The following is a 20,745-nucleotide window of genomic DNA, read 5'->3' as shown; positions in this document are numbered from 1 at the left end:
ACTTTAAAACTCTTTTTTAAAACTAAAACGATTCACGTGCCATAAAATTCACTCTTTTAAAGTGTGCCAGTCAGTGTTGGTATATTTACAGTTGTGCAACCATCACCGCTATAATTCCAGAACATTTTCATTACCCCGAACACAAAACGCATACCCTCCCCAAGATCCTGGAAACCACCAGTCTACTTTCTGTTTCTATAGGTTTGCATATTCTTCAAATGTTACTTTTTTTTTACAGTCTTATCTTTTTATACATCTGCTTCCCATCCCGGCTGAACACCTCCAACCCCATCCAGCTCTTTTCCTTGGAGACAACCAGTATTTGTTTATCCTTCCAGAGAGCTCGTGCACGCAAAAATACAAACACACGCTCATTTATGCTCTTCCTTTACCACCAGTGGCAGCATCCTGTTCACATGTTCTGCACGTTTCTTTAATACATCTTGGAGATACTGAAATATTTTAATATGTGAATATTTCTGCGGATCCTTCCATATTAGTACAGGAAGAGCTTGTACTTGGACTCTGTGATTGTCACATCCCACTGTGTTGAATGAATGTACTGTAATGTGTTTAACAAGTCTTTTACCAATGGACACAGTTGGGTTGTTTCCACACAATTCCATTCCATCCGTAAAAAATGGAACCAGGTACAAAAGCATCCCCTTGACCTTTCCCTCCTCCCCTGGGCTTTCCCTCCTCACCTGGTCCCCAGTGTCGGGCCGGAAGTCAGCTGACTGTCTTTGAGGAAGGCAGTCCCAGGGGCCTGAAGATGGTGGAAATGTGTGAGCTGTCTTTTCCATCCCTTACCTGGCATCCCTGTACTGTACCTGCTTCGGGCAGGGTGACCATGGCCTTTTCCCCAGAGGAAATTCCCGCCAGCCAGCGTGTTTGCATACCTGCGGGGCTGGCCCCAGAAGCAAGGCAGCCTTACCCCCAGCCTCCCAGCGCAGCCCCAGAAGCCTCCCCTCCACAGGGCTCCTTGATTCCAAAGCAGGTGAGGCTCCTCCTGGGACGTGTTCAAATGCGGGCCAGTGGAGCCCTCCAGAGCCCTGGGGGCTCCAGGATGAGTCAGCGGAATAAAATATTCATCTCGCTCCCCAGGGTCTCACTCGCGCGTGCACACACACACACACAATTTGATGACTCGGTTTCTGCATCATTTTTCTCCTCCAGAAAAACAAGAACAAGAAAAAGGGCAAAGATGAGAAGTGTGGCTCAGAGGTGACCACCCCGGAGAACAGCTCCTCCCCGGGAATGATGGACATGCACGGTGAGCTCCCCGCAGCCAGCCAGCCAGCCGGGCCCCTCTCCTGCCCGCAGCACTTGGTTGTGTTTTTGTTTTACCAGCAGGTTTGTTCACATTCCAGTCGAGGGGTAGGAGGGCTGGGCAGGACCGGGAGGCTTCTGTGCCAAGGAGGAGGCTCAGCAGAGGAGAAGAAGCTGCTTTTCCCAGAGCAGCAAAGCCAAGAGTCATAAAATGAGCCAGAGACATTAAATAAGACCTCCTTCTCACCCAGTGACACAAATGTCACAGGACGTGTTCTGTTAGCCCCATGTGCCCAGGAAGTTTTTTGGGGGAATCTTATCTTTTTCCCTCCTGGGCCTGACATATCATATCAATGATTCTTATTTCCTATTTCGCTTGGGCTACTGGGAAGCTCTAACTGGATTTCTGACTTCATGTGAATCAGTCTGGGACCCTAGGACCTTCCCTTCTACATCAACTGCCTAACTTCCTTTGCTGTCTTGTTTCAAAAGTTGTAACCAGTGTCCCACTGATCAGATCCAGGCTGTTGACATGCTTTAGCCAGTCTGCAGTTGTTTTGATGCTGCTGGTGGGGTTTTTTTTACCTTTTTATCTGAGAGGAAAGGCACAGATCGTAAGTGTGTGGCTCCATGAGATGTTCACAAACTGCACACACCTTTGTCACCAGCCCAAATCAGGACAGAATGTTCCCGGCAATCCCCGTGTTGTCCCCTCCCGGTCATTCCCCAACCCACCATGGAAAACCACTACCTGACTTCTAACCTCAGAGAGTTGAACCAGAAGTTTCTAAAAAATTGAGTTTCTTATATTTATAAATCAGAAAATTTGCATTTCTCCCATCCTTTGAGAAATCAGATCTGCCAGCCCTTGGGCGTGTTCTTCCTCGAGGCCGCAGCCCGCTGCAACAGGAGCAGCTGCCCCTGTGGGGAGAGCGTGGCCTCTCCAGACCCACCAGGCTCACCTCCTGTTCTGTCCCCAGCCTGGCCCTGCCGGTCTAGGAGCTCCCAGCACTTGCCTTTCTCTGTCTTGATCCCAGCTTCAGTGTCTTTGTACTTCTGACCACCCAAGCCTTTTTGCGCAACAAGGTGATGTTAGATAAATAAACAAGTAAGTCAAGAGGGAATATTGGTTGGATCTAGTTTGTAACCCTCCAGATCCGGGCTGTCTTACTCTGGGGGAAGGGAGGCCAGCAAACTTCCCCATTTGCCCAAACTGACTAGTCTGGAAAACAGTCACAAGCTCCAAGGGCAAGGAGTCTTGCTTGTTGCTGAACTGGCTTCAGAGAAGCACAAGGGGGGTGTTCGCTGACAGTTAACGTGTCAAGAAAGTGTCTTACACACACACACACACACACACCCACCCACCCACCCACCCAACAACTGGCCGTATAGTTTTAGTCGGGATGCATTTCATTTTCAGAAATAGGTATTTGAGTTGGGATGCACCCTGTCCCTCTGTCACTGGTTAGCATCCCCACTCTCTAGGGACTGAGGAGGCCCCTGGCCTGGCTCAGTTTCAGTTAATTCATAGAATTACAGGTGAGAACCTTTTCGAGCAGAGGGCAGGATCCCACCTGGATTCTAATGTGACTCTCCTAGGATCTACCCATCATGGTGTGATCCTGGGCTAGGTATTGAACACGTAGCCTTGGGGTGGTAATGCCTACTTCCCAAGGTCGTTATGGATATTGAATAAGATAATCCCTGAAAGGCCTTGGCGTACCAGTAGCTCACATTTAAGAAGCCGTCGCAGTGTGCCAAGCATCTTGCTCAGCCCATTTTGGGCATTACCTCATTTAATCCTGGTGATGAGCCACCTTTGTACAGACGGCGAAGGTAAGGCTCGAGGAGGCGAAGTAACTTGTGCAGAGTTAGGAAGTTCATAAAGGCCAGTGCTGGCATCTGCAGTCCTTTTGGAGGAGGCAGAATTCCAGTTCACGGCCACTAGCCCAGAAAAATCTAGAATACTGAGCAACCCAGGTCCCTGACTCAGGAACCATGCTCACCTCCCATTTTAGTACATGTGCAGCCGAGAAAGACCGAGTCCGCCTGCAGGGAGTGAAAGCTCAGGGAAAGCTATGGGCCCGGTTAGAGTTATCTGGAAGGCTACAGGCGGGAGGATGGCCACAGGAGGACATGAAGGGACAGGGCATCCGTCTCCAGGATCCACCTGAGGTCAGCCCAAGCATCAGGGTCACGCCGTTAACAGGTTACCGGGCAAGGCTCAGGGCAGCTGACTTGTTAAACATTAGCGCTTACTGTCCTTAATGAGCACGACCTAACGCTGGGACCCAGAGGTTGAGCCTCCGCCTTCCGTGCTTCCAACACACACGGCCATGTATCTCGGCATAGGAAGGAGGCTGAGATTTTCTCGAAAGGTAAATCGAGGGAGTTTATATCTTTTTTTTTTTAAGTCCCAGAATTCACGAGAGGATGCTTTTGTGTAATGAGCGCCCCAGAGTACACTTAAAATAAGATGCAATTTACCAAGTCAGGGCTGCAGGGCTGCCTGGCGCTTCCTCACCAGGTTGAGGTAGAGGAAAGACTCGGGGTTTGGGGCTGGGCAGACCAGCCCGACCCAGGGGCTCTGCTGCTGGGACTCAGTTTCCCTGTCCGGGAGGTTGTTGAGATTAAACGAGGTGACTGTAAATGCCCTGGCCTGGTGCCTGGCATGTAGTAGGTGCCCTGGATGTGTCGACGTGCTTCTCGTTTTCTCTCCTCTCCTTCCTTCCCTGTCTGTTTCTTTCTTTCTCTCTCTCTCATTTTTACAAAAATGGCCTTGATCCCAGGCGCACAGCATGGCCCAGGAAAGCAGGGTAACACCACATGGGTATCTGTAGTTTAAAATGACTCTTTGCTTGCTTCTCGGCCTTTCGGCTAAGATCGAGTGTAGTATCTGTTCTTATCAGTTTAATATCTGATACGTCCTCTATCCAAGGACAATATATTGAATGGATTTTTGGAGCAGGCAGTTGGAATAGGAGCTTGCTGTGTGTGGATGTGTGTCCCCTCCACACATCGACCTGGTATTGCAGTACCCCCAGGAATGGTGCACCCCCTTGGGGAATAACTCAGTATCAAAAGGCAAACTGTGGGGCCTTCCCTGGCGGTCCAGTGGTTAGGACTCAGCACTTTCACTGCTGAGGGCCTGGGTTTGATCCCTGGTCAGAGAACTAAGATCCCACAAGCCTCACGGTACGGCCAAAAAACTAATAAAATAAAATGACTCTTTGTGCCCAAGAAAGGGTGTCCAGGGCAAGGGGGGGGATGTGCCCCAGGATCCCCAGCTTGGCCCCCCAGCTCAACCCCTAATGCCCTTGCCCAGCTAACTTTCTTCCCCTTTTCCTTTTTATTATGAAAAAATGTCATAATAGAGAATAGTAGAGAGAATAGTATGATGAAACCCATGTGCCTACCCACCTAGGTTTTCATAACGTTATGCCACATTTGCCTCATCTATTTTTTTGAATGTGTTAAATTTTTTAATTGAACTACAATTTACAAGTAAAAAAATGCACAGCTCTCGAGTGTAAAATTCAGGGAATTCTGACAATTGTGTGCAGCCCATGCTAGAAGATTTTAAAGTGCGTTTCCCCACATCACGATACTTAAGTCTGTACCTAAACACTTCAGCACGCATCACTGATAAATGACATTTCTATCTACCCACTGTACCATTATCACTCCTAAAAAAATTAATTCCTTACTTTTAAACTCCAGACTGTATTCAGATTCCCCGTTTGTCCCAAAATGTCTCTCAGAGCTGGCACCTTCAAAACAGGGTACAGATAAATTCCATACGTCATGCCTAGTTGTGAGGTCTCTTAAATTTCTTTAATCTGTAATACGACAGTAATCTTCTCTGCTTCTCCTTTTATTTTTTTTTCTTTAGTTGCGTTGACTTGTTGGAAAGCCTGGGCCGGTTGTCCTGTAGAATATCCACTTTCTGTTGTGAACTTGTTGCCCTTTCTCTGCCTTTTATTTTGTATCAAGTGGAATTGGTCCACAGCTGGATCAGATCTGATGAAACGGTTTGACAGTGCTGCCTTGTGGGACCACTTTGGCCTTTGCAGTGCTTCAGAGCCAGGCCCACGAGATGTCTGGTTTCTTCACCCAGAACGAGACCTCACGTGACCCCCAAAGATTTTGTTTTATTTATTTATTTTTGGCCACACTGCGTGGCATGTAGGATCTTAGTTCCCCGACCAGGGATCAAACCCGAACCCGTGTTGCCTGCAGTGGGAGCTCGCATTCTTAACCACTGGACTGCCAGGGAAGTCCCCCTTTTTTTTTTTTTGGCCCAAAGATTTTCAATGTGCCGGGCCACCGTCTGCAGTCGGCTGCCGCTAACACAGGAGTCCCCTCAGTGAGTCGGGGGGGGGGGAGCTCAGATGAGCCTCCACCCCGCGCAGGACGTGTGGGGCGGCCCTGGGTGGGCAGCTCAGCGGCCTCAGGAGGAAGAGGTGTCTCCTCCCCCGGGAGAGCGTCCTGTAGGGCTGCGGGCAGCAAGGCCGGGGGGACTGAGCCCCCCCAACGCCTTGAGTCAGCAGCCGCGGCATTTCACGCTGTGGTTCTGTTCCCCCCCCACCCTGTGCAGATGATAACAGCAACCAGAGCTCCATTGCAGACGCCTCCCCCATCAAACAGGAGAACAGCAGCAACTCCAGCCCCGCCCCCGAGCCCACCTCGGCCGCACCCGGTGACGGCACCGATGCCAAGGCGGATGAGGCCCAGGCCGACGGGAAGGAGCTCCCCGGGGCCGAAGGTATGTGCCCTCAGGGGCTGGGCTCAGAGGGGGCCTCTCTCCGGTCAGCCTTCAGCCAGGCAGTTGGAAGGGTCTTTAAGGAGGTCCTGCCAAGTGCCGGCCCCCAGAAGGTGATGGTAGAAGAAAGGTAATGCCTGGAGCTCATATTCTTGAGGAGCAATTAAAAAGAATCATACAATGTAATATTTGGAAAATAAGTGCTTTGGAGAATTATAAAGTAAGAAAGGGGAGTGGGTTAGGGTTGCATTTTAAATAGGATGGTCAGGGAAGACCTCACTGAGAAGCTGACATGAGAGCAAACGAGGCTCAGGTTAGGGGAGGGAGCAAGCTCAGGTTAGGGGAGGGAGAAGAACATTGGGGGCGGTGCAAAGGCCCTGTGGCAGGAGCGTGCTCAGCGTGGCTGGGGAAGAAGGCATGAGGGTCTCAACAAGCGAGATGAGGTCAGAGAGGAGGCGGGACCTCGAGTGTCGGGGCTCATAGGCCACTTCACAGACCCGGGTCTTTATGCTGAGTGAGACAGGAGCCCTTGGGAGTTTGAATGCCGTGATATGAAGAATCACCTTGGTTGCCGTGATTGAATCAGACGATGGGGAGGCCAGGGCGGAGGCAGGGAGACCAGCAAGGGGGCTACTGTAGTTGTCCAGATGGGAGAGGATGGTGGCTGATGAGGTGGTAAGAAGGGGTCTGATTGCGGAGGACGTGTGTATACGTGTATATGTGTATTTATAGGCTGGTTTATTTTGAGGTTTCTGACTTCTCTTTATTTGTTTAATCTTGAGTCTTCTGTTTATTTATTTATTTTAATGTTTGTTTATTTGGCTGCACTGGGTCTTGGTTGCGGGGCACGCAAACTCTTATTCATGGCACGTGGGATCTAGTTCCTCAACCAGGGATCGAACCCGGGCCCCGTACGTTGGGAGCACAGAGTCTTAGCCACTGGACCACCGGGGAAGTCCCTCTGGATTCTCTTTAAGTGAAAAATTTTCCAGTATACAGAAAAATTGAACGAATAGTATAATACTCTCCTGTATACCCACCAGCCAAACTCATCAGTTGTTAATGTTTAATGTTTTGGGGTTTTTGGTTTTTGTTGGAGGGGGGTTGTGGTTTGGTTTGGTTTTTTGTGGTTTTTTGTGTTTTTTTGCTTTGCTTAAAAGTATTTTTTTCTGAGGCCATTTGACATTGAGTTGTAGACCTTATGACGTTTTGTCTCTAAACACTTCAGCATGCATCTTTTAAAAATAAGGACATTCTCTTACGTAGTCACGATGACCATTATTGCACCTAAGAAATTGAACAGTAGTCCCTGATTGTCTAATATCAAGGTGTGTTTCGGGGGCAGAGGTGAGAGTGTGTTCGATGGGCGGTGTGTGGGCTGTGAGAGAGGGGACTGGAGAGTGACTCTCGGCACCTGGAGGGACGGCCTTGCCCCCACCTGTGATGGGAGAGGTGGAAGGGCTGGGCCAGTGGGGTGTGGAGTGTGGAGGGGCAGGGCCAGGGCCATCTGGAGTGCCTGCAGATGCCCGAGTGCGGAGTTGGGGGTTCCAGGGAGAGGTCCGGGCTGATATGCTCTTACCTGGTGGGGCAAGGCAGCTGGCCTGGAGTCCGGGCTTCCAGATGCTTGCATCTCCTTGGGAGAAGGCCGTCCTGTGTTGCGGAGTTCATTCACATCCCCTTCCGTTCTGTTCCACACACTTCACCCACGTCAGCCCCATGCAAAACTCCATGCCAGTCCTGGGTGACAGTCAGCTGAGTCCCACTCCTGACTCCCAAGAACTCGCGGGCAAGACAAGCACTGAAGCTGAGAATTACAGTCTACAGAGGTCGCAGACAGACTAGATCGAGCATGTGGTGTGCGGGTGTGACCATGGAGCCCAGTGGTGTTTTTATTTTTAATTGGAACTCGAGGCCGAAATTTTTTTTTTTATTGGAGTAAAATTGCTTTACAATGTTGTGTTAGTTTCTGCTGTACAGTGAAGTGAGTCAGCTATATGTATACCTGTATCCCCTCCTTGGACCTCCTTCCCCCCCATCTAGGTCATCACAGAGCACTGAGCTGAGCTCCCTGTGCTTTACAGCAGGTTGTCGATGCCGAAATCGAAAAGTTGAGCGATTTCACTTAAAATAAGATCGATTTCCAGCCTCTCTTGAAAAGTGGGAAGATCTGGCAATACTGGACCTGCACTTCCATTGAGCAGCAACCAACTAGAGCAGAGATGTGTCTGCCTCTCCAGAGAGGGCCAGGAGGACCTACATTCACCAGTTACCACACTCCCCACCATACCCTATTGTCTCCCTGACGCTGAGGCCAAAGGCAGTTGCCATGTATTACACCGTGAGATCACTGTTGTTTTCTGTTTTTGTTTGTTTGTTTTTTTTGTCTCTGTGGCTTGTGGGATCTTAGTTCCCCAGCCAGGGATTGAACCCGGGCACTTGGCAGAGAAAGCGCAGAGTCCTAACCACTGGACCGCCAGGGAATTCCCTGTTTTTCTCATTGTTGATTTAAAAGGAAAGTTAATATGTTTCTTGAACCTTTTTCTCTAGTAAGAGTGGAAAAGTAAAAGGCTGAGAGGCTGGGGGAATGCACATTTCTTTGAGGAAGAAGAGAATATTCCTTTAGATTTTCTTTACAAAGCTTATTTGTGTTGGAATTAAATATTTGTCTCATTCATGGCACTGCCTGGCCCCTAAGGGGGCTTTTGAGCTCACAGTGAGATGCAGTAAGGAAAGGGAGCCTGGAAGGCTTCCCAGAGGAGGTGCTGTCTGACTTAGTCTTAAAGGATGAGCAGAGATAGGAGGGAACTGAGCAACCCAGGCAGAAGGGACTGCAGGGCAGTGCCTGGGAACGTGTGGGGGAAGATGCCCATGTGCCAGGAGCACCTCTGTGAAGGGGGTGCAGGTAACCCTACACAGAGGAAACAACCATGAATTAGGATGCAGATTGAAGTGCGCCCCCAGCTCTCCAGGGTCGTCCCCTTCCTCAGGGCGGACCACTGCTGAGTCTGTTTTGTAGCCTTCCAGAGACAGTCTGCACCTAGAAGCATCTGTATAAGATGATAACCTTTCTCTTTAGAACGCTTTCGCTTAGCCATCACCATGGAGATAATTCCACGTTAGGACACACGGGTTTGTCTTATTTTCTTTACCAGCCTATCATTGAATGACGTGAATGTGCCATGATTTATTTAAATAGTCCCCGCGTTGGTGGTCATTTGGGTTGTTTCTGTCTTTTTCCTACACCGATAGTGCTGGAGGGAGTCTTGTGTGCACGCCTCTTTGCTTCTTTGCTCAGGTGTGAGTGGGTGTGCAGGACGCGGCCCTGGAAGGGGGCTGTGGAGACGAAGGGCACGCCCTCTGTAGGCCCTGCGGGGTCTTCCTCCAGCGAGCCGGTGGGCGGAACGGCAGAGCAGGGCCTTTCAGCCTGGGCACTGTGGGCATGTGAGGCCGGATGAGTCTTTGCTGTGGGGAGTCCTGTGCGTGGCGGGGTATTAAGAAGCACCCCTGTCACTAGATGCCAGTGGCATGCCCCACCCCCAGTCGTGACACCAAAAATGTTTCTAGATGGGGCCAAATGTCCCCTGGGGGAGCAGGGGACAGAATCGTCCCCAGTTGAGAACTCTGTCCCAGGGACTTTGGCGCCGCCTTCTCCCGTGTACAGCACGTGGGCATCCCCTCTCGTTCCCATGGGCCCCCCCCCCCCCCCCCCCGCCCAGGCCTGGCGGGGGGAGGTGCTGGGACAGGGCCGTGGACACAGGACAGCTCGTCACATCTGAGCCAACCCTTGCTGGCCGAGTGGCCTCAGGCCAGCAGCATCACCTGCGTGCCTTCCTGCTTCGTTGTTCATAAGATGAGACCAATAAAAGTTGCCTCTCCTCAGGAGGCTGGAAAGGAGGCGGGGCTCGCGGGGGTGGGGCAGCGGGAGGGCGGAGCGATCCTGGGGGAGCTGGGGGCGGGGCCCGGTGCGGACCACTCCTGGCTTCTTGCTTGCTGGGTTTGTTTGTTTGCTTGTTTGTTTTTGCATTGGGAGTCTTAACCACTGGACCGCCAGGAAGTCCCAGTGGCTTCTTACTTTCTGGCCATAGCCTCGTTTCTCCCATGTTTGGGGTGTGCGGCTGCTTTGCCCTAAAGGGTCCGGTAGAGCTCGGCAGCGGGATTACGTATGGGGTCGGTGCTTCCATAACCTCTCCCTACCATCCGCAGCCCCACGCCCCATCACAGGTCCAGGTGGGAGCCACACCGGGGTCCCTCCTGGCCGGGCCAGGCCTCTGGGCCGGCACAGTTGCCCAGCTTTGACCAGGAGGGACCGCGCTGGCGGCCAGGCCTGCCTGCCCACAGCCCGGGGCTGCCGAGCTCCTGCGGGAAGGACAAGAGGCGGACCCTCGGGCCTTCCCAGGTTGGGGCCTACTGCCTGCGGGACAGGGCGGGTTGGTCGCCAGCTGTTGACCTTGCTTTGAACTTGTTTACTGCTGAGTGAGTTCAGGGAATGACATAATGTCCAAACTCCCTGGACTAAATTTAGGCCCTCGGAAAATAATTTCCCCTGAGCTGGTTCCAGTGCTGTTGGGTTAAGAGAATCAGGCCGCTGCAGCGAGGCCTGGAACGCTCCGCCAGCTCTAAGACCAGTTCCCACTGCGCTCTTGGGCCGGTCAAGGGATTAGTGTGACTTTCTGGGTGACCGGCCACCTTCATGATTTCTAAGCCTGCAACGGGGCCCTTACCTTCCTCTCCACTCTGCAAAGCCCACCGGGTAGGGCAGGAAAGGATCTGTAGTCACAGAGAAGGAGGACGATAACAGCTGCAAAGGTTTGTTAAAGCAAACATATATTATGAACTAGAATATAAGGTTAACATGGATATTTTCTTTTTTTTAAATTGAGATGAAATTCCCGTAGCATAAAAGGAAGCATTTTAAATTGAGCAGTTCAGTACCGTTTAGCACATTCATAATGTTGTGCAGTCATCACCTCTGTCTAGTTCCAAACTGTTCTCATCACTCTAAAAGGAAACCCTGTATCTTTTGGCTGTCACTCCCCATTCCCCCCAGTCCCTAGCAACCACCAGCCTGGTTTCTGTCTCTGTGGACAGAGACAGAAACATTATCTGGACATTTCATATATATGAAGAGAGTCATGGAATATGTGACTTTTGGCGGACTTCTTTCAATCAGCATCATGTTTTCAAGGTTTGTCCACATTGTAGCCTGTGTCAGTGCTTCATTCCTTTTTATGGCTGAATAATATTCCATTGTGTGGATGGACCACATTTTGTTTATCCGTTCATCCGTTAATTGGCATTTGGGCTGTTTCCACCTTTTGGCCGTCGTGAATAGTGTCGCTGTATTTGTGTACAGGTGTCAGTTTGAGGACCTGTTTTCAGTTCTTGTGGGTCTATCCTACAAATGGAATTGCTGAGTCGTACAGGAATTCTATTTTTAAATTTTTGAGGAACTGCTGTTACATGGATTTTAAAGGTAAAACTAAAAATATCAAAGATATGGCAGGTTTATGGGGAGTTTGTTTCTCTGCCCTAGATAATCCTTCATTTACTCCCACCTGGGATTATTTTGCTGCTTGGATACTTCTGTCTTTCCCTTTAATCCTCACAGCGGCTCAACGGGGCGGCTACTGTCAACCTTGGCTTGACGGAGGGTGAGGGATCTGAGACCCAGGAACAAGGGGCAGAGACAGTATTAGAACCCAGGCCGGTTTCTAGACCCTGTGTCCCCCTCCCCAGACACCAGCTTGTAGGTGTAGCCCAGGGGCCTCAGTGAGGTGGACCCCTGACCCTCCCCGTGGTGGCAGGAGAACCCAGCTCAGACCCTGGCGGGGTGTCGGGTTTCCTGGCACTGCCCTGAGCGATCAGGACTGCTGGTTTAGGGGAAGTGAGAGCGTGTGTTAACCGAAGCTCCCCTGGGCTCCCCTGGGATGGATGGGCTGAGGGTCAGCCTCCTTGGGAGGAGGGCTGCAGCTCCTTCCCGCCCTGTCCCCAGCCCTGGAGTGCTGCCTGCTTTCCCCCATTTCCCCATGTTGCTTGCCTGCTTTAGAACTTAAGCCTGGAATTTTTTTTCCCCTTTGTTATGCCTCTGCCTCAGAAACCCCAGAAAGTAAGGCGTTCTTGAGTATTTTAGTGCACGCTTTACACGTTAGGGTGACATATGTTGTTGGTGTCTCGAATGCAAGCAGAGCTGAGCCCTGGGCGTGATGTGGCTGCTCCCTCCCTGCGCTCTGTGCCCAAAATAAGCTTCAGGTACGACGGCCGTTCCCCCTTCTTCCAAAGCCGCATCACCTCACACAACCCGCTAGGGCCTGCACCTTCCTTCTGCTGAAGGAACATGGTGGGGGGAGCAGGGAGACCGATGCATGAGAAACAGCTCAAATGACTGGCAAAACGGGACTCATTAAATAAGCGATTGCTTGATAGAATGCTGTGCGGCCATCTTGGAGGCTCTTGTATTTACAGAGTTTTTGAGGACATGTATTTTGGAGAAAGTCTTCCAAAATACTATGAGGTCCCTAGTTGGGGAGAGTGTAGAACTGTAGGCATGTAGGGACAAAACATCTGGAAAGATGGATCCTCTAAATCCTCTAAAATGTTAGTGGTGTGGTAGCTGTGGATGGCAAGATAGTTGGTGATTTAATTTTTTTCTGTATTTTCTGTTTCTTGCAATGACAATCAGAAAAATATCCATATTATTAAGAGAAATGTTTACAAAGGGGCAAGTTACCTCTGTGGATTCCCCAGCTGGAGAAGGCAGGCTCTCTAAAGGAAGAGAGAGGAGTCAGCAGCCATGATGGTTGGAGCGTGCTGTGTCCACCAGAGGGCGCCAGGTGCACGCAGCACAAAGCATCCTGTAGCATCCTTTAGGTGGCCTCTCAGGGCACTTGGTAGGTAATAGGTGTGCAAGGGGAAGGGTCAGAGGCCGCAGGGCTAGAGTGGGGCCTGGCTGCTTAAAATGAGATCCCTAAGAATAAGCAAGGCACTTCCCAAGCCCCCCAGCCTCCTTGCCGTCCTGACAGACTGCCTGGCCACAAAACTACCCAATTCCAGGTATTTTTAGTAGTTGGTCCATCTGGCTCCGCATCTCCCGTGTCTGAAAACAGCTTCTGTCGTCTTGCTTTTTCCCTCAGATGCTTCTGACGAGCAGAATTCACAGTCTTCAATGGAAAACTCGATGAACAGTTCAGAGCAAGTAGAACGGCAGCCATCTGGAGATGTGGGTCTGGCCGCAGAGACATCCACAATCTCTCAGGTACCTCGGTCGAGGTCTCAGAGGGGCAGCCAGGTCGGCCAGGAGCCCGCTGGGGTGTCGGGGGTACGTCAAAAGGCGTTTTGCTGTTCTGTTGCGTTGTTTGCTCTTTGGACGATTGGAACTGTCTGGTACTCATTGAGCAGGATGTGTGAGCATCCTTCTGTGTCGGAGCTGGTCACTGGGGCCCATGGAGAAGGAGGAGACACACGGGTCTGGCCCTTGGGGTGGGTCCTTTATCCCAGCCTCAGCCTCACCACTTTGTTTATTCGGGTCAACAAAAGCACTGCCCGGTCTCAGTGACCCAAAGTCAACTTCCCTTAGAGCTGGGAAGATAAGACTTCAAAGTCCGAAATGCCCGATGAATCATCCTTTGGAATTTCGCGGCTGACAGCACTCCCCCTGCTCGGACCCCTTTCTGGGTCATCACTGTTTGCCACAATCTGGTCTGAATCAGACAGTGCAGACTCAGGTGGCTTTGTGGACAGGAGGAAATGTCCCGGGTTCGAATCCCAGATCCTTCACTTGGCACACATGAGCCTCAGCATCTCCAGCTGCTAAAATGGGATCACGGAACTGTCTTGGGGCCAGGGTGCGGGCGAGAGCAGAGAATGTGGCTAACACACTTAACACAGAGCTGCGCGCACGAGGTGCATCCGTGTTGCCTCGGCCTCCATGGTGATTTTTTTACCATCAGCCCTCTGTGCTTATCTAAGAGGTCTGAGGACTCAGGTATCAAAACTTCAACTAATAAGACTGTTTCCACTTTGCTGAGTATTTTCATACCTGGGGAGAAATTGACAAGTAGCAGAAAGAAGTCTATACTTCTGTCTGTCTGTACTCTGGGGAGCCTTCAAGCAGGCCTTCCGCAGAGGAAAGTGCCTCTCAGATTTTCACATCTCCAGCCCTTGGATCTGCAGCCCCCGTTCAGCCTATAGAACACCCTTCCAAAGGCCCAAAGACCCAGAGGTGGTGTCGATGAAAGATGTCTTTGCAGTGGCAGAAAATCGGCCACAACCTAAGTGTATTGGAAGGATTCAATAAATCTGGGGTCATGGATAAAACAGCCTGCTATGCAGCTGTTAAAAAGAGTATGTTGACCCAGGTACAGATAGAGAACAAAGAAATATTCTCACAATGTGAAATGGAAAACACAAGGCAGAGCCTCGAGCATAGCACGAGCCCATTTGATTAAAACTACGATACAAGTCAAAGCCTCCTGTAGATAGATCTGGTAAAACCAAGAAGCAGCTGGGGTCTCCCGGCCTCTTGAACTCAGTAGAGGAAAGATAGCTTGAAACCTTGATCCACACCCTGGGGGCATGTAATGCTCTCCACTGACATCTGAAAAGTCCAGGGGTCTTCCATTCTAACACGCCTCCCCCACGCACTCCCATTTCCAGGGACCCAGACCTGAAATGGGATCTCTTCTGCCGTTTTCATGCTCACATAGACATGCCACCTGTCTCCAGAGCTGCGAGGTTTGTGAGCAAGGCGAAGGGTGCGCCGCACTAAAGCAAACAGCTTGGCATTGGCGTGCAGCCATTCCTGTTTAAAAGAGAACAGAGCCTCCCCGTCCCCTTTCTCAGCCCCTCCCTCCTGCCCTCTCCCTTACGCAGGACAGTTGTCTTGTCTCCAGGGTCCACTCCCAAACTCACATACTGTCCCCCACCGCGCCCCCCATGTAAGTGCTCTGCAGACACTTCACCCGAATGGGATCCACCTTCCCCGGAAGGCAAGAGCTTTTAGCACTTTAATAAGGAAAAGGGAGGGGTGCCTCCCTGCTGTACCTGCTCTCAGGGTTTTCCTCAAGAAACTCATACACATCCTACATCAAGGCCCAGGGCTCTCTGTTTCACATTTATTGGGTACCCACTGTGTGTCGGGCAGTAAGCTGGGTACGAGGTAGCCCGGGTGAGCCAGCAGACATGGTCCCCCAGCCCTCGCGGGGCTCACGATGGGGTTGGCGGGTGTGGGGGGGGCGAGACACAGCTGGGAGACAGCAGACACAGGTGGGCCACAGTTCATGCCGCAGGAGGACGGGAGTGGGTCAGTGAGGAGATGCTTAATAGGAGCAGAGTGCCCTCCTGGATGGCGTAAGCGGGGGGCAGTGGAGGGCTGAGAAGTTAGGGAGGCGAGGGCAGGCTTTCTAGGCAGAGGGGACCGAGGGTGCACAGGCCCGGAGACAGGAGCCGTCCTGAGGAGCGGAAGGGGAGGCTGGACGAGGAGGGCGGGACGGAGGGGAGAGTGGGAGGCCGCCTCTGCCTGGCGAGGAGCTGGGCTTCTGTTCTGAGGCCAGTGGGACAGCAGTCTATGTAGAATCCCTACTTTGAGAAGCTCTCTTGGGCTCTGCTCAAGGCCGGGTAGGGCGGCCGTGGAGCGGCTGCTGCACCAGTCAGATGAGGGTTGGAGGCTCATGTGTGGACAGGGTGGCAGGCAGAGGGCAGAGGGGGTGGGCCGAGGGTCTCTGGAGTTGGAGTTGGGCATGCGGGCATGGAGAGGAGGGAGGGCTCCAGGGTCCACTGTATCCCAGGCAGACAGTGGTGCTGTCGCCAGCTGTGGGAGCACCGGTTAGGACGGGCAAAGTCAGGAGCTGGCTTCGGGTGGTGGGTCAGGTTGGAGCTGCCTGGGATGGTGGCGTGAGAAGGTCGAGGGAGAGGCAGACGAGTGAGCGTTGAACTTTTTTTTTTTTTTTGCGGTACACGGGCCTCTCACTGTTGTGGCCTCTCCCGTTGCGGAGCACAGGCTCCGGACGCGCAGGCTCAGCGGCCGTGGCTCACGGGCCCAGCCGCTCCGTGGCGTGTGGGATCCTCCGGGACCGGGGCACGAAGCCGCGTCCCCTGCATCGGCAGGCGGACTCTCAACCACTGCGCCACCAGGGAAGCCCTGAACTTTCTGTTTTTTGAGTCCCGGGACTTCTTGGGAATTTGGTGGCAACGATGGACCCTTCCCCCAGAATAACAGACTTGTGGACGTTGCACAGTGCTGAGTGTCTGCCCCGGGCCGGGCACCTGTGCTGAGCCCTGGATGAGCAGTTGTTAACATGGCCAGATTGGTCTAGCCTTCGAGCTTGCAGAGCTAAACCTGAAACTGCGGATAGAATTACCCTGCAGCTAATGAGAGATTGGAAGACATGAGTGACATGGGCTTGGTGGACACAGGAGCAGCTTGGGTGTGAGGCTCCCCGTGGGTCCACGAACCTTTTTAAGTCCACGAAAGGGTCACAGGGTCAGAACCGCGGACACCCGCCCTTGGGTCCTTCCTGGGCTGATCTGCAACCTCCCGGCTGACCTGAGTCGCTTTCCTGGGGTCTCAACCTGTGTTTCTCTTTTCTTCTTCTGCCCCCAAGGACCTGGAAGGAGTGCCACCCTCCAAAAAGATGAAACTGGAGGCGTCGCAACAAAACTCCGAGGAGATGTAGACACCGAGTTCAGTCCTCTGATCCACTTCTCACGGGAGATGCATCAGCAGGCCTAATTCTAGAACAACCTCACCCGAGCGGATCCCTGTTGGGTGCGAAGGGAACTACTAACTTTTCAAGTTTACCAAGTGCAAATCCAAGAAAACCTAGAATGGCATAACTTCTCAGACACTGAAGAACTTCTTGCTGTGAAGCAAAACACTCGAATCTTGAAGTGACTGTCCTGGGGAAGGCGGGGTCGACAGCTCAGGAGCGTCTGCACACTGTCTCTGAAGCCAAGATTACATTTGTGTTGCTGCTGTATTTTTTTTTTTTTTCCATTTCTCTATTTAAGGGTGTAAGCTATCTGAGGGTGGTACCGATCAGGAATTCGCTTTTTCATCGGGGCTTTTCACTGTTCAACTGATTTCTTCCACTTTCTTTTTTTGTGCCTTGTGCCCTTGAGGTGACCTCTGGCATGTTTTCCTGGTTGTTTTGCATCTCCCCTTGCAAGTGCCCTCTTGGTTCAGTTCAGGCAGCCATTGCCCCAGTCCTCACATCTCTCTCCTCCCTGCCCCAGGACTTCAGCTGGAGCGGACCAGGCAGGGACAAGGAGAGCCCGAGGCTGCAGAAGAGCAGGACCTCCCCGGCAGCCTGACTTCCCGGTCCAGGGGGCTGAGGGACACACCCTGAGCCCCAGTGGGGGACAGCACCAGCCTCCAGGGTCCGAGGAGTCTCCGATGTCTGGGCACCGTCCCTAAGGGCTTCCGCAGAGCCCTTCGATTGTCCTGGCACCTCCCCCTCTGCCGCCACCACACCGCGTCCTCCCGCACCTCCGAGGACGACGGACTGGCTTCTGCCGCTGACTGCAGGGTTGTCTCCTTAAGACGATAAAGGGGCGGAGGAGGCTGGGAGCAGACGGGAGGAATAGCTGGTGCTGAACTTTCTCTCATAGGACGTTGCTTGGATTTCAAATCCACAGTCACCTGCTGCCCTCTGCTCGCCGCCCTCCCCCCCAGCTCCACCCGTCCCCACCTGCAGAGGAGGCGAGGTTGCAGTCGGCCAAAATCCAAAATCCGCTTGCTTCTACATACCGTTCAGACTCCCAGAGCCAACAGTTGGATCGAGTCTCATTCCCGGATGCGCCGACGCTCCCAGACGCTGCCATGGGGGAGCGGGCCTTGAGGGTTGGACCTCGAAGGCCAGAAACGAGGCACGGAGGACCTGGAGAGCTTTGCGCTCCTCCAGAAAGGGGCAGCCGGGTCCCTCCCCCGCCTCCATCCCCTGCCTGCACTGGGACAGCTTCATCTCACTAAAATGGAGATGCCCCCCGCCCCCCCTTGGACAAACTGCCTAATTGTTGGGTTCTGAGGCCTGGTTTGCTCTTAATTCCTACACGGACTCCTCAGACCTTAACCCTTTCCCTGAGCTTTCTTTACTGCACTGGAGTTCCAACTCCCTTTGAGTTGTATGGCGGGGAGGGAGGGTTCGGGGGTTTGTTGGTGGTTTTATTCTTTTTTTCTGTTTGTTTGTTTGTTTTTGTTTTGGCTAATTGGTGCATATTCAGGTACCACCTTGTTCCCATGTGGATCTCTCTCCTGACCACCGTGGAGAGCGTCTGCCAGATTCCATTTCTAAGAGTGTCTGAGGGTGAGGCTCTTACTTGTGTTTTAAGGGAGCCAATCTATTTCCTGCACTTCAAGAAGAATCAAAATGTTCCTGAATTTCAAATACCTCATGCAAAAATGTCTCCTGAAACAAGGGAAGAAAAAAAAAAAACGAACTTTGAAAATCTTAATGTTGAAGTTAGCGATGCCGAAAGGTTTCTGTCTTAAAAAAAAAAAAAAATCCTTATCAATTTTGCCCCTCAGGCAGGCAGTTCTGCGGAGAACTGTGTCCTGCGTTACCTCTCAGCGTATCTCAAGGCGGCTTTACCTCCAGACCCTATAGAGTTAGAGTTAACTTTTTCCTTTGCAGCAAAACTCCATTTGGATGAAAGATGAATTCGGATATTTATTTCCTCTTCTTTTTTGGGAAACGAGAGGTTACAAGCAAGACAGCTGAAGGAGAATCACACACGCATCCGTGGAAACAGCAGGGTCCTCTCGACAGGCAAGGGGAGTGGACACGGTTAAGGATGAACGAAGAGGACACCCAGGATACGAGGCTGTCATTAGTTTTTCTCTGAAGTGCCTGAAGGTAGGAATGGGCCGGGGGTCGGGACCGACGGGGCCCCTCCACGGCCATGCCAGGCAGAGCGCCAGCGGCCCTGCACTCCATCCACGCCGGCCGGGAAGGCCTTCCACGCGGGATGATGAGACTGCAAAAATCCAGACGTGCTTCCTTCCCCGACGCGGCTCGCTCCTCAGCCGCCGTTCCCCACCCCTCGCCCCCAGTCCCACCACAGAATCTAAGACCTTTCAGCCGGCGAGCCAGAGGCGGGGGTCCTAAGCGAATGCCTTCCGCGGACACCAGGCCCCGCGGCCTAAAGGGCTCCCGGGGCAAACTTACTCCCCGAAAAACTTGAAGTTGGGGATGCTGCAGCTACACATTCCACAAAGTGCTGGCACTTAGCCCCATAACCCGAAGGCGGTAGACCGACTCAAAGGGTGGTGACCTCCCATTACCAACGATGTCATGGTTTGGAATGTTCATTATCAGCCAAGGACCTGCTTAGAGGTATAAAGACCTTTTTTCACTGTTACCTAATTTTTTTTTTCCTTAAGATTTTTTTTTTTGGTGTGTTGTACAGCAGTATAATTTTTCACTTATTTATTCCATCAGTAGATATGGTTTGTACAATGTACAATGGTTCCATTTCAGAAAATAAAAACTCAAATCATGAACACGATGCGATTTTTGTAGCATCATGATACAGAGTAAATAAAATCCAGTGGATGGTGAGAAGGTCCCCCACCGGCTGGCGTCTCCTGCACGGCCACGTGGCCCTGACTTTGTACACGACTTGCACGCAGGCACTGTGGCCTCCGCCTCCTGTGGTCGGTCGTGATAGCTGCCATCATTAAGCACCAGCTGGATGCTGTGGGCGGGTGTTGTTTGCCATCTTATGCAGACAGCCTCTTGCCGAGTCAGCGCCCCGGTGTAAATTACAGCCACGCTTGGCCCCCCAGCCTGGATCCTGGCCCAGGACACAAGTTTGCTGCGTCCCTGACTTTGGGAGGCTCTGGCCCATGGCAGGGACTCTGAGGTGTCAGTTCACAAGCAGCTTTGTCTTGACTTGTCTTAACTCGTGGTCAGGCTGGAGGCAGAGCTGCCCCAGGGCCCTTCTCCCGCACCCCACCGCCCACCCCCAGCAACTCAGGCCCTTTCTCCCACTCAGCTCAGACTCCCTCCCCTGGTGGACTTTTTCCTTTCTTCTCTGTGCAGTCTCTCCTCTTCCAACTCTCGCACCTGAAACCGGGCCCTGGGGGTGGGACGATTGTTCTAGTGGAGGCCTGTGCTAAGTCACCCACGTTGACCGTTGACCGACCTGCAGGCAAGTGTTCTCTCCTTTTTGTTTTGTCTGACTCTCTTCCCCACCCCATTCCTTTTTAACATGTTCCAGTGTTTTTACCGGGATTGGTTGCTCAGCAAAATAAACTGATACAGAAAGTTCAGCCTGACAAAACACAAATTATAGGGGCCTTGTTTGCTTAACAACAAAAAAAAGTGCCTTAGCGGGCACACTTTTACTCTCTCCGGTGCTCCTGTGCTCTGTTCCCTGGGTCTCGGTCTCTGGATGAAGGTCCCTTCCTTCCAGACTTGTCTCTCTGGATCTCCCCCCTTCGCTCGGCCACTCTTGTCTCTACCCCCGTGGGTCTCTGTCTCAGGCATTCTGCTTTACCTTCTCTGTCTCAGCTCCCTGTCTGTCTCTGTGGAGGTGCCTGACTTCTCATCTCCCTCAAGGAGCAGTTGTGCCCAAGGGCGGGAAATTTAGGCTTTACAGGCCTTCGTTGAGCGCCATCTGTGTACTGGGCCCTGGGCAGCAGTGCCTCAAACTTGACCCTTTCTCTCTAGGCAGTTAAGCTGGTGCATTAGGATGCCCAGCACAGTTTGGAATTGGGG

General features: G+C 52.2%; 1 protein-coding gene and 1 pseudogene across 2 annotated transcripts in view; both read left to right on the top strand.

Annotated features, from left to right (window-relative positions):
- The window catches only part of BCL7A (BAF chromatin remodeling complex subunit BCL7A), a 29,605-nt gene extending 9,528 nt beyond the window's left edge, over positions 1–20,077 (top strand). The window contains exons 3-6 of one of the 2 annotated variants that reach the window (XM_060027980.1): positions 1,177–1,273; positions 5,867–6,034; positions 13,162–13,283; positions 16,630–20,077. In XM_060027980.1, the coding sequence (XP_059883963.1) occupies positions 1,177–1,273; positions 5,867–6,034; positions 13,162–13,283; positions 16,630–16,701 (459 nt within the window). In that variant the 3' untranslated portion in view covers positions 16,702–20,077. Of the gene's footprint in view, positions 1–1,176; positions 1,274–5,866; positions 6,035–13,161; positions 13,347–16,629 lie in introns of both variants that reach the window. The other variant, XM_060027979.1, reaches the window with a different exon arrangement.
- On the top strand, positions 4,127–4,329 carry LOC132436706 (U2 spliceosomal RNA; annotated as a pseudogene).
- Positions 20,078–20,745: the final 668 nt, after the last annotated feature.

Source organism: Delphinus delphis, chromosome 13 (assembly GCF_949987515.2).
Source record: "Delphinus delphis chromosome 13, mDelDel1.2, whole genome shotgun sequence".
Classification (NCBI taxonomy): Eukaryota; Metazoa; Chordata; class Mammalia; order Artiodactyla; family Delphinidae; genus Delphinus; species Delphinus delphis.
Note: the sequence above shows the minus strand (reverse complement) of the source record. Positions and strands in the feature narration are given on the sequence as shown.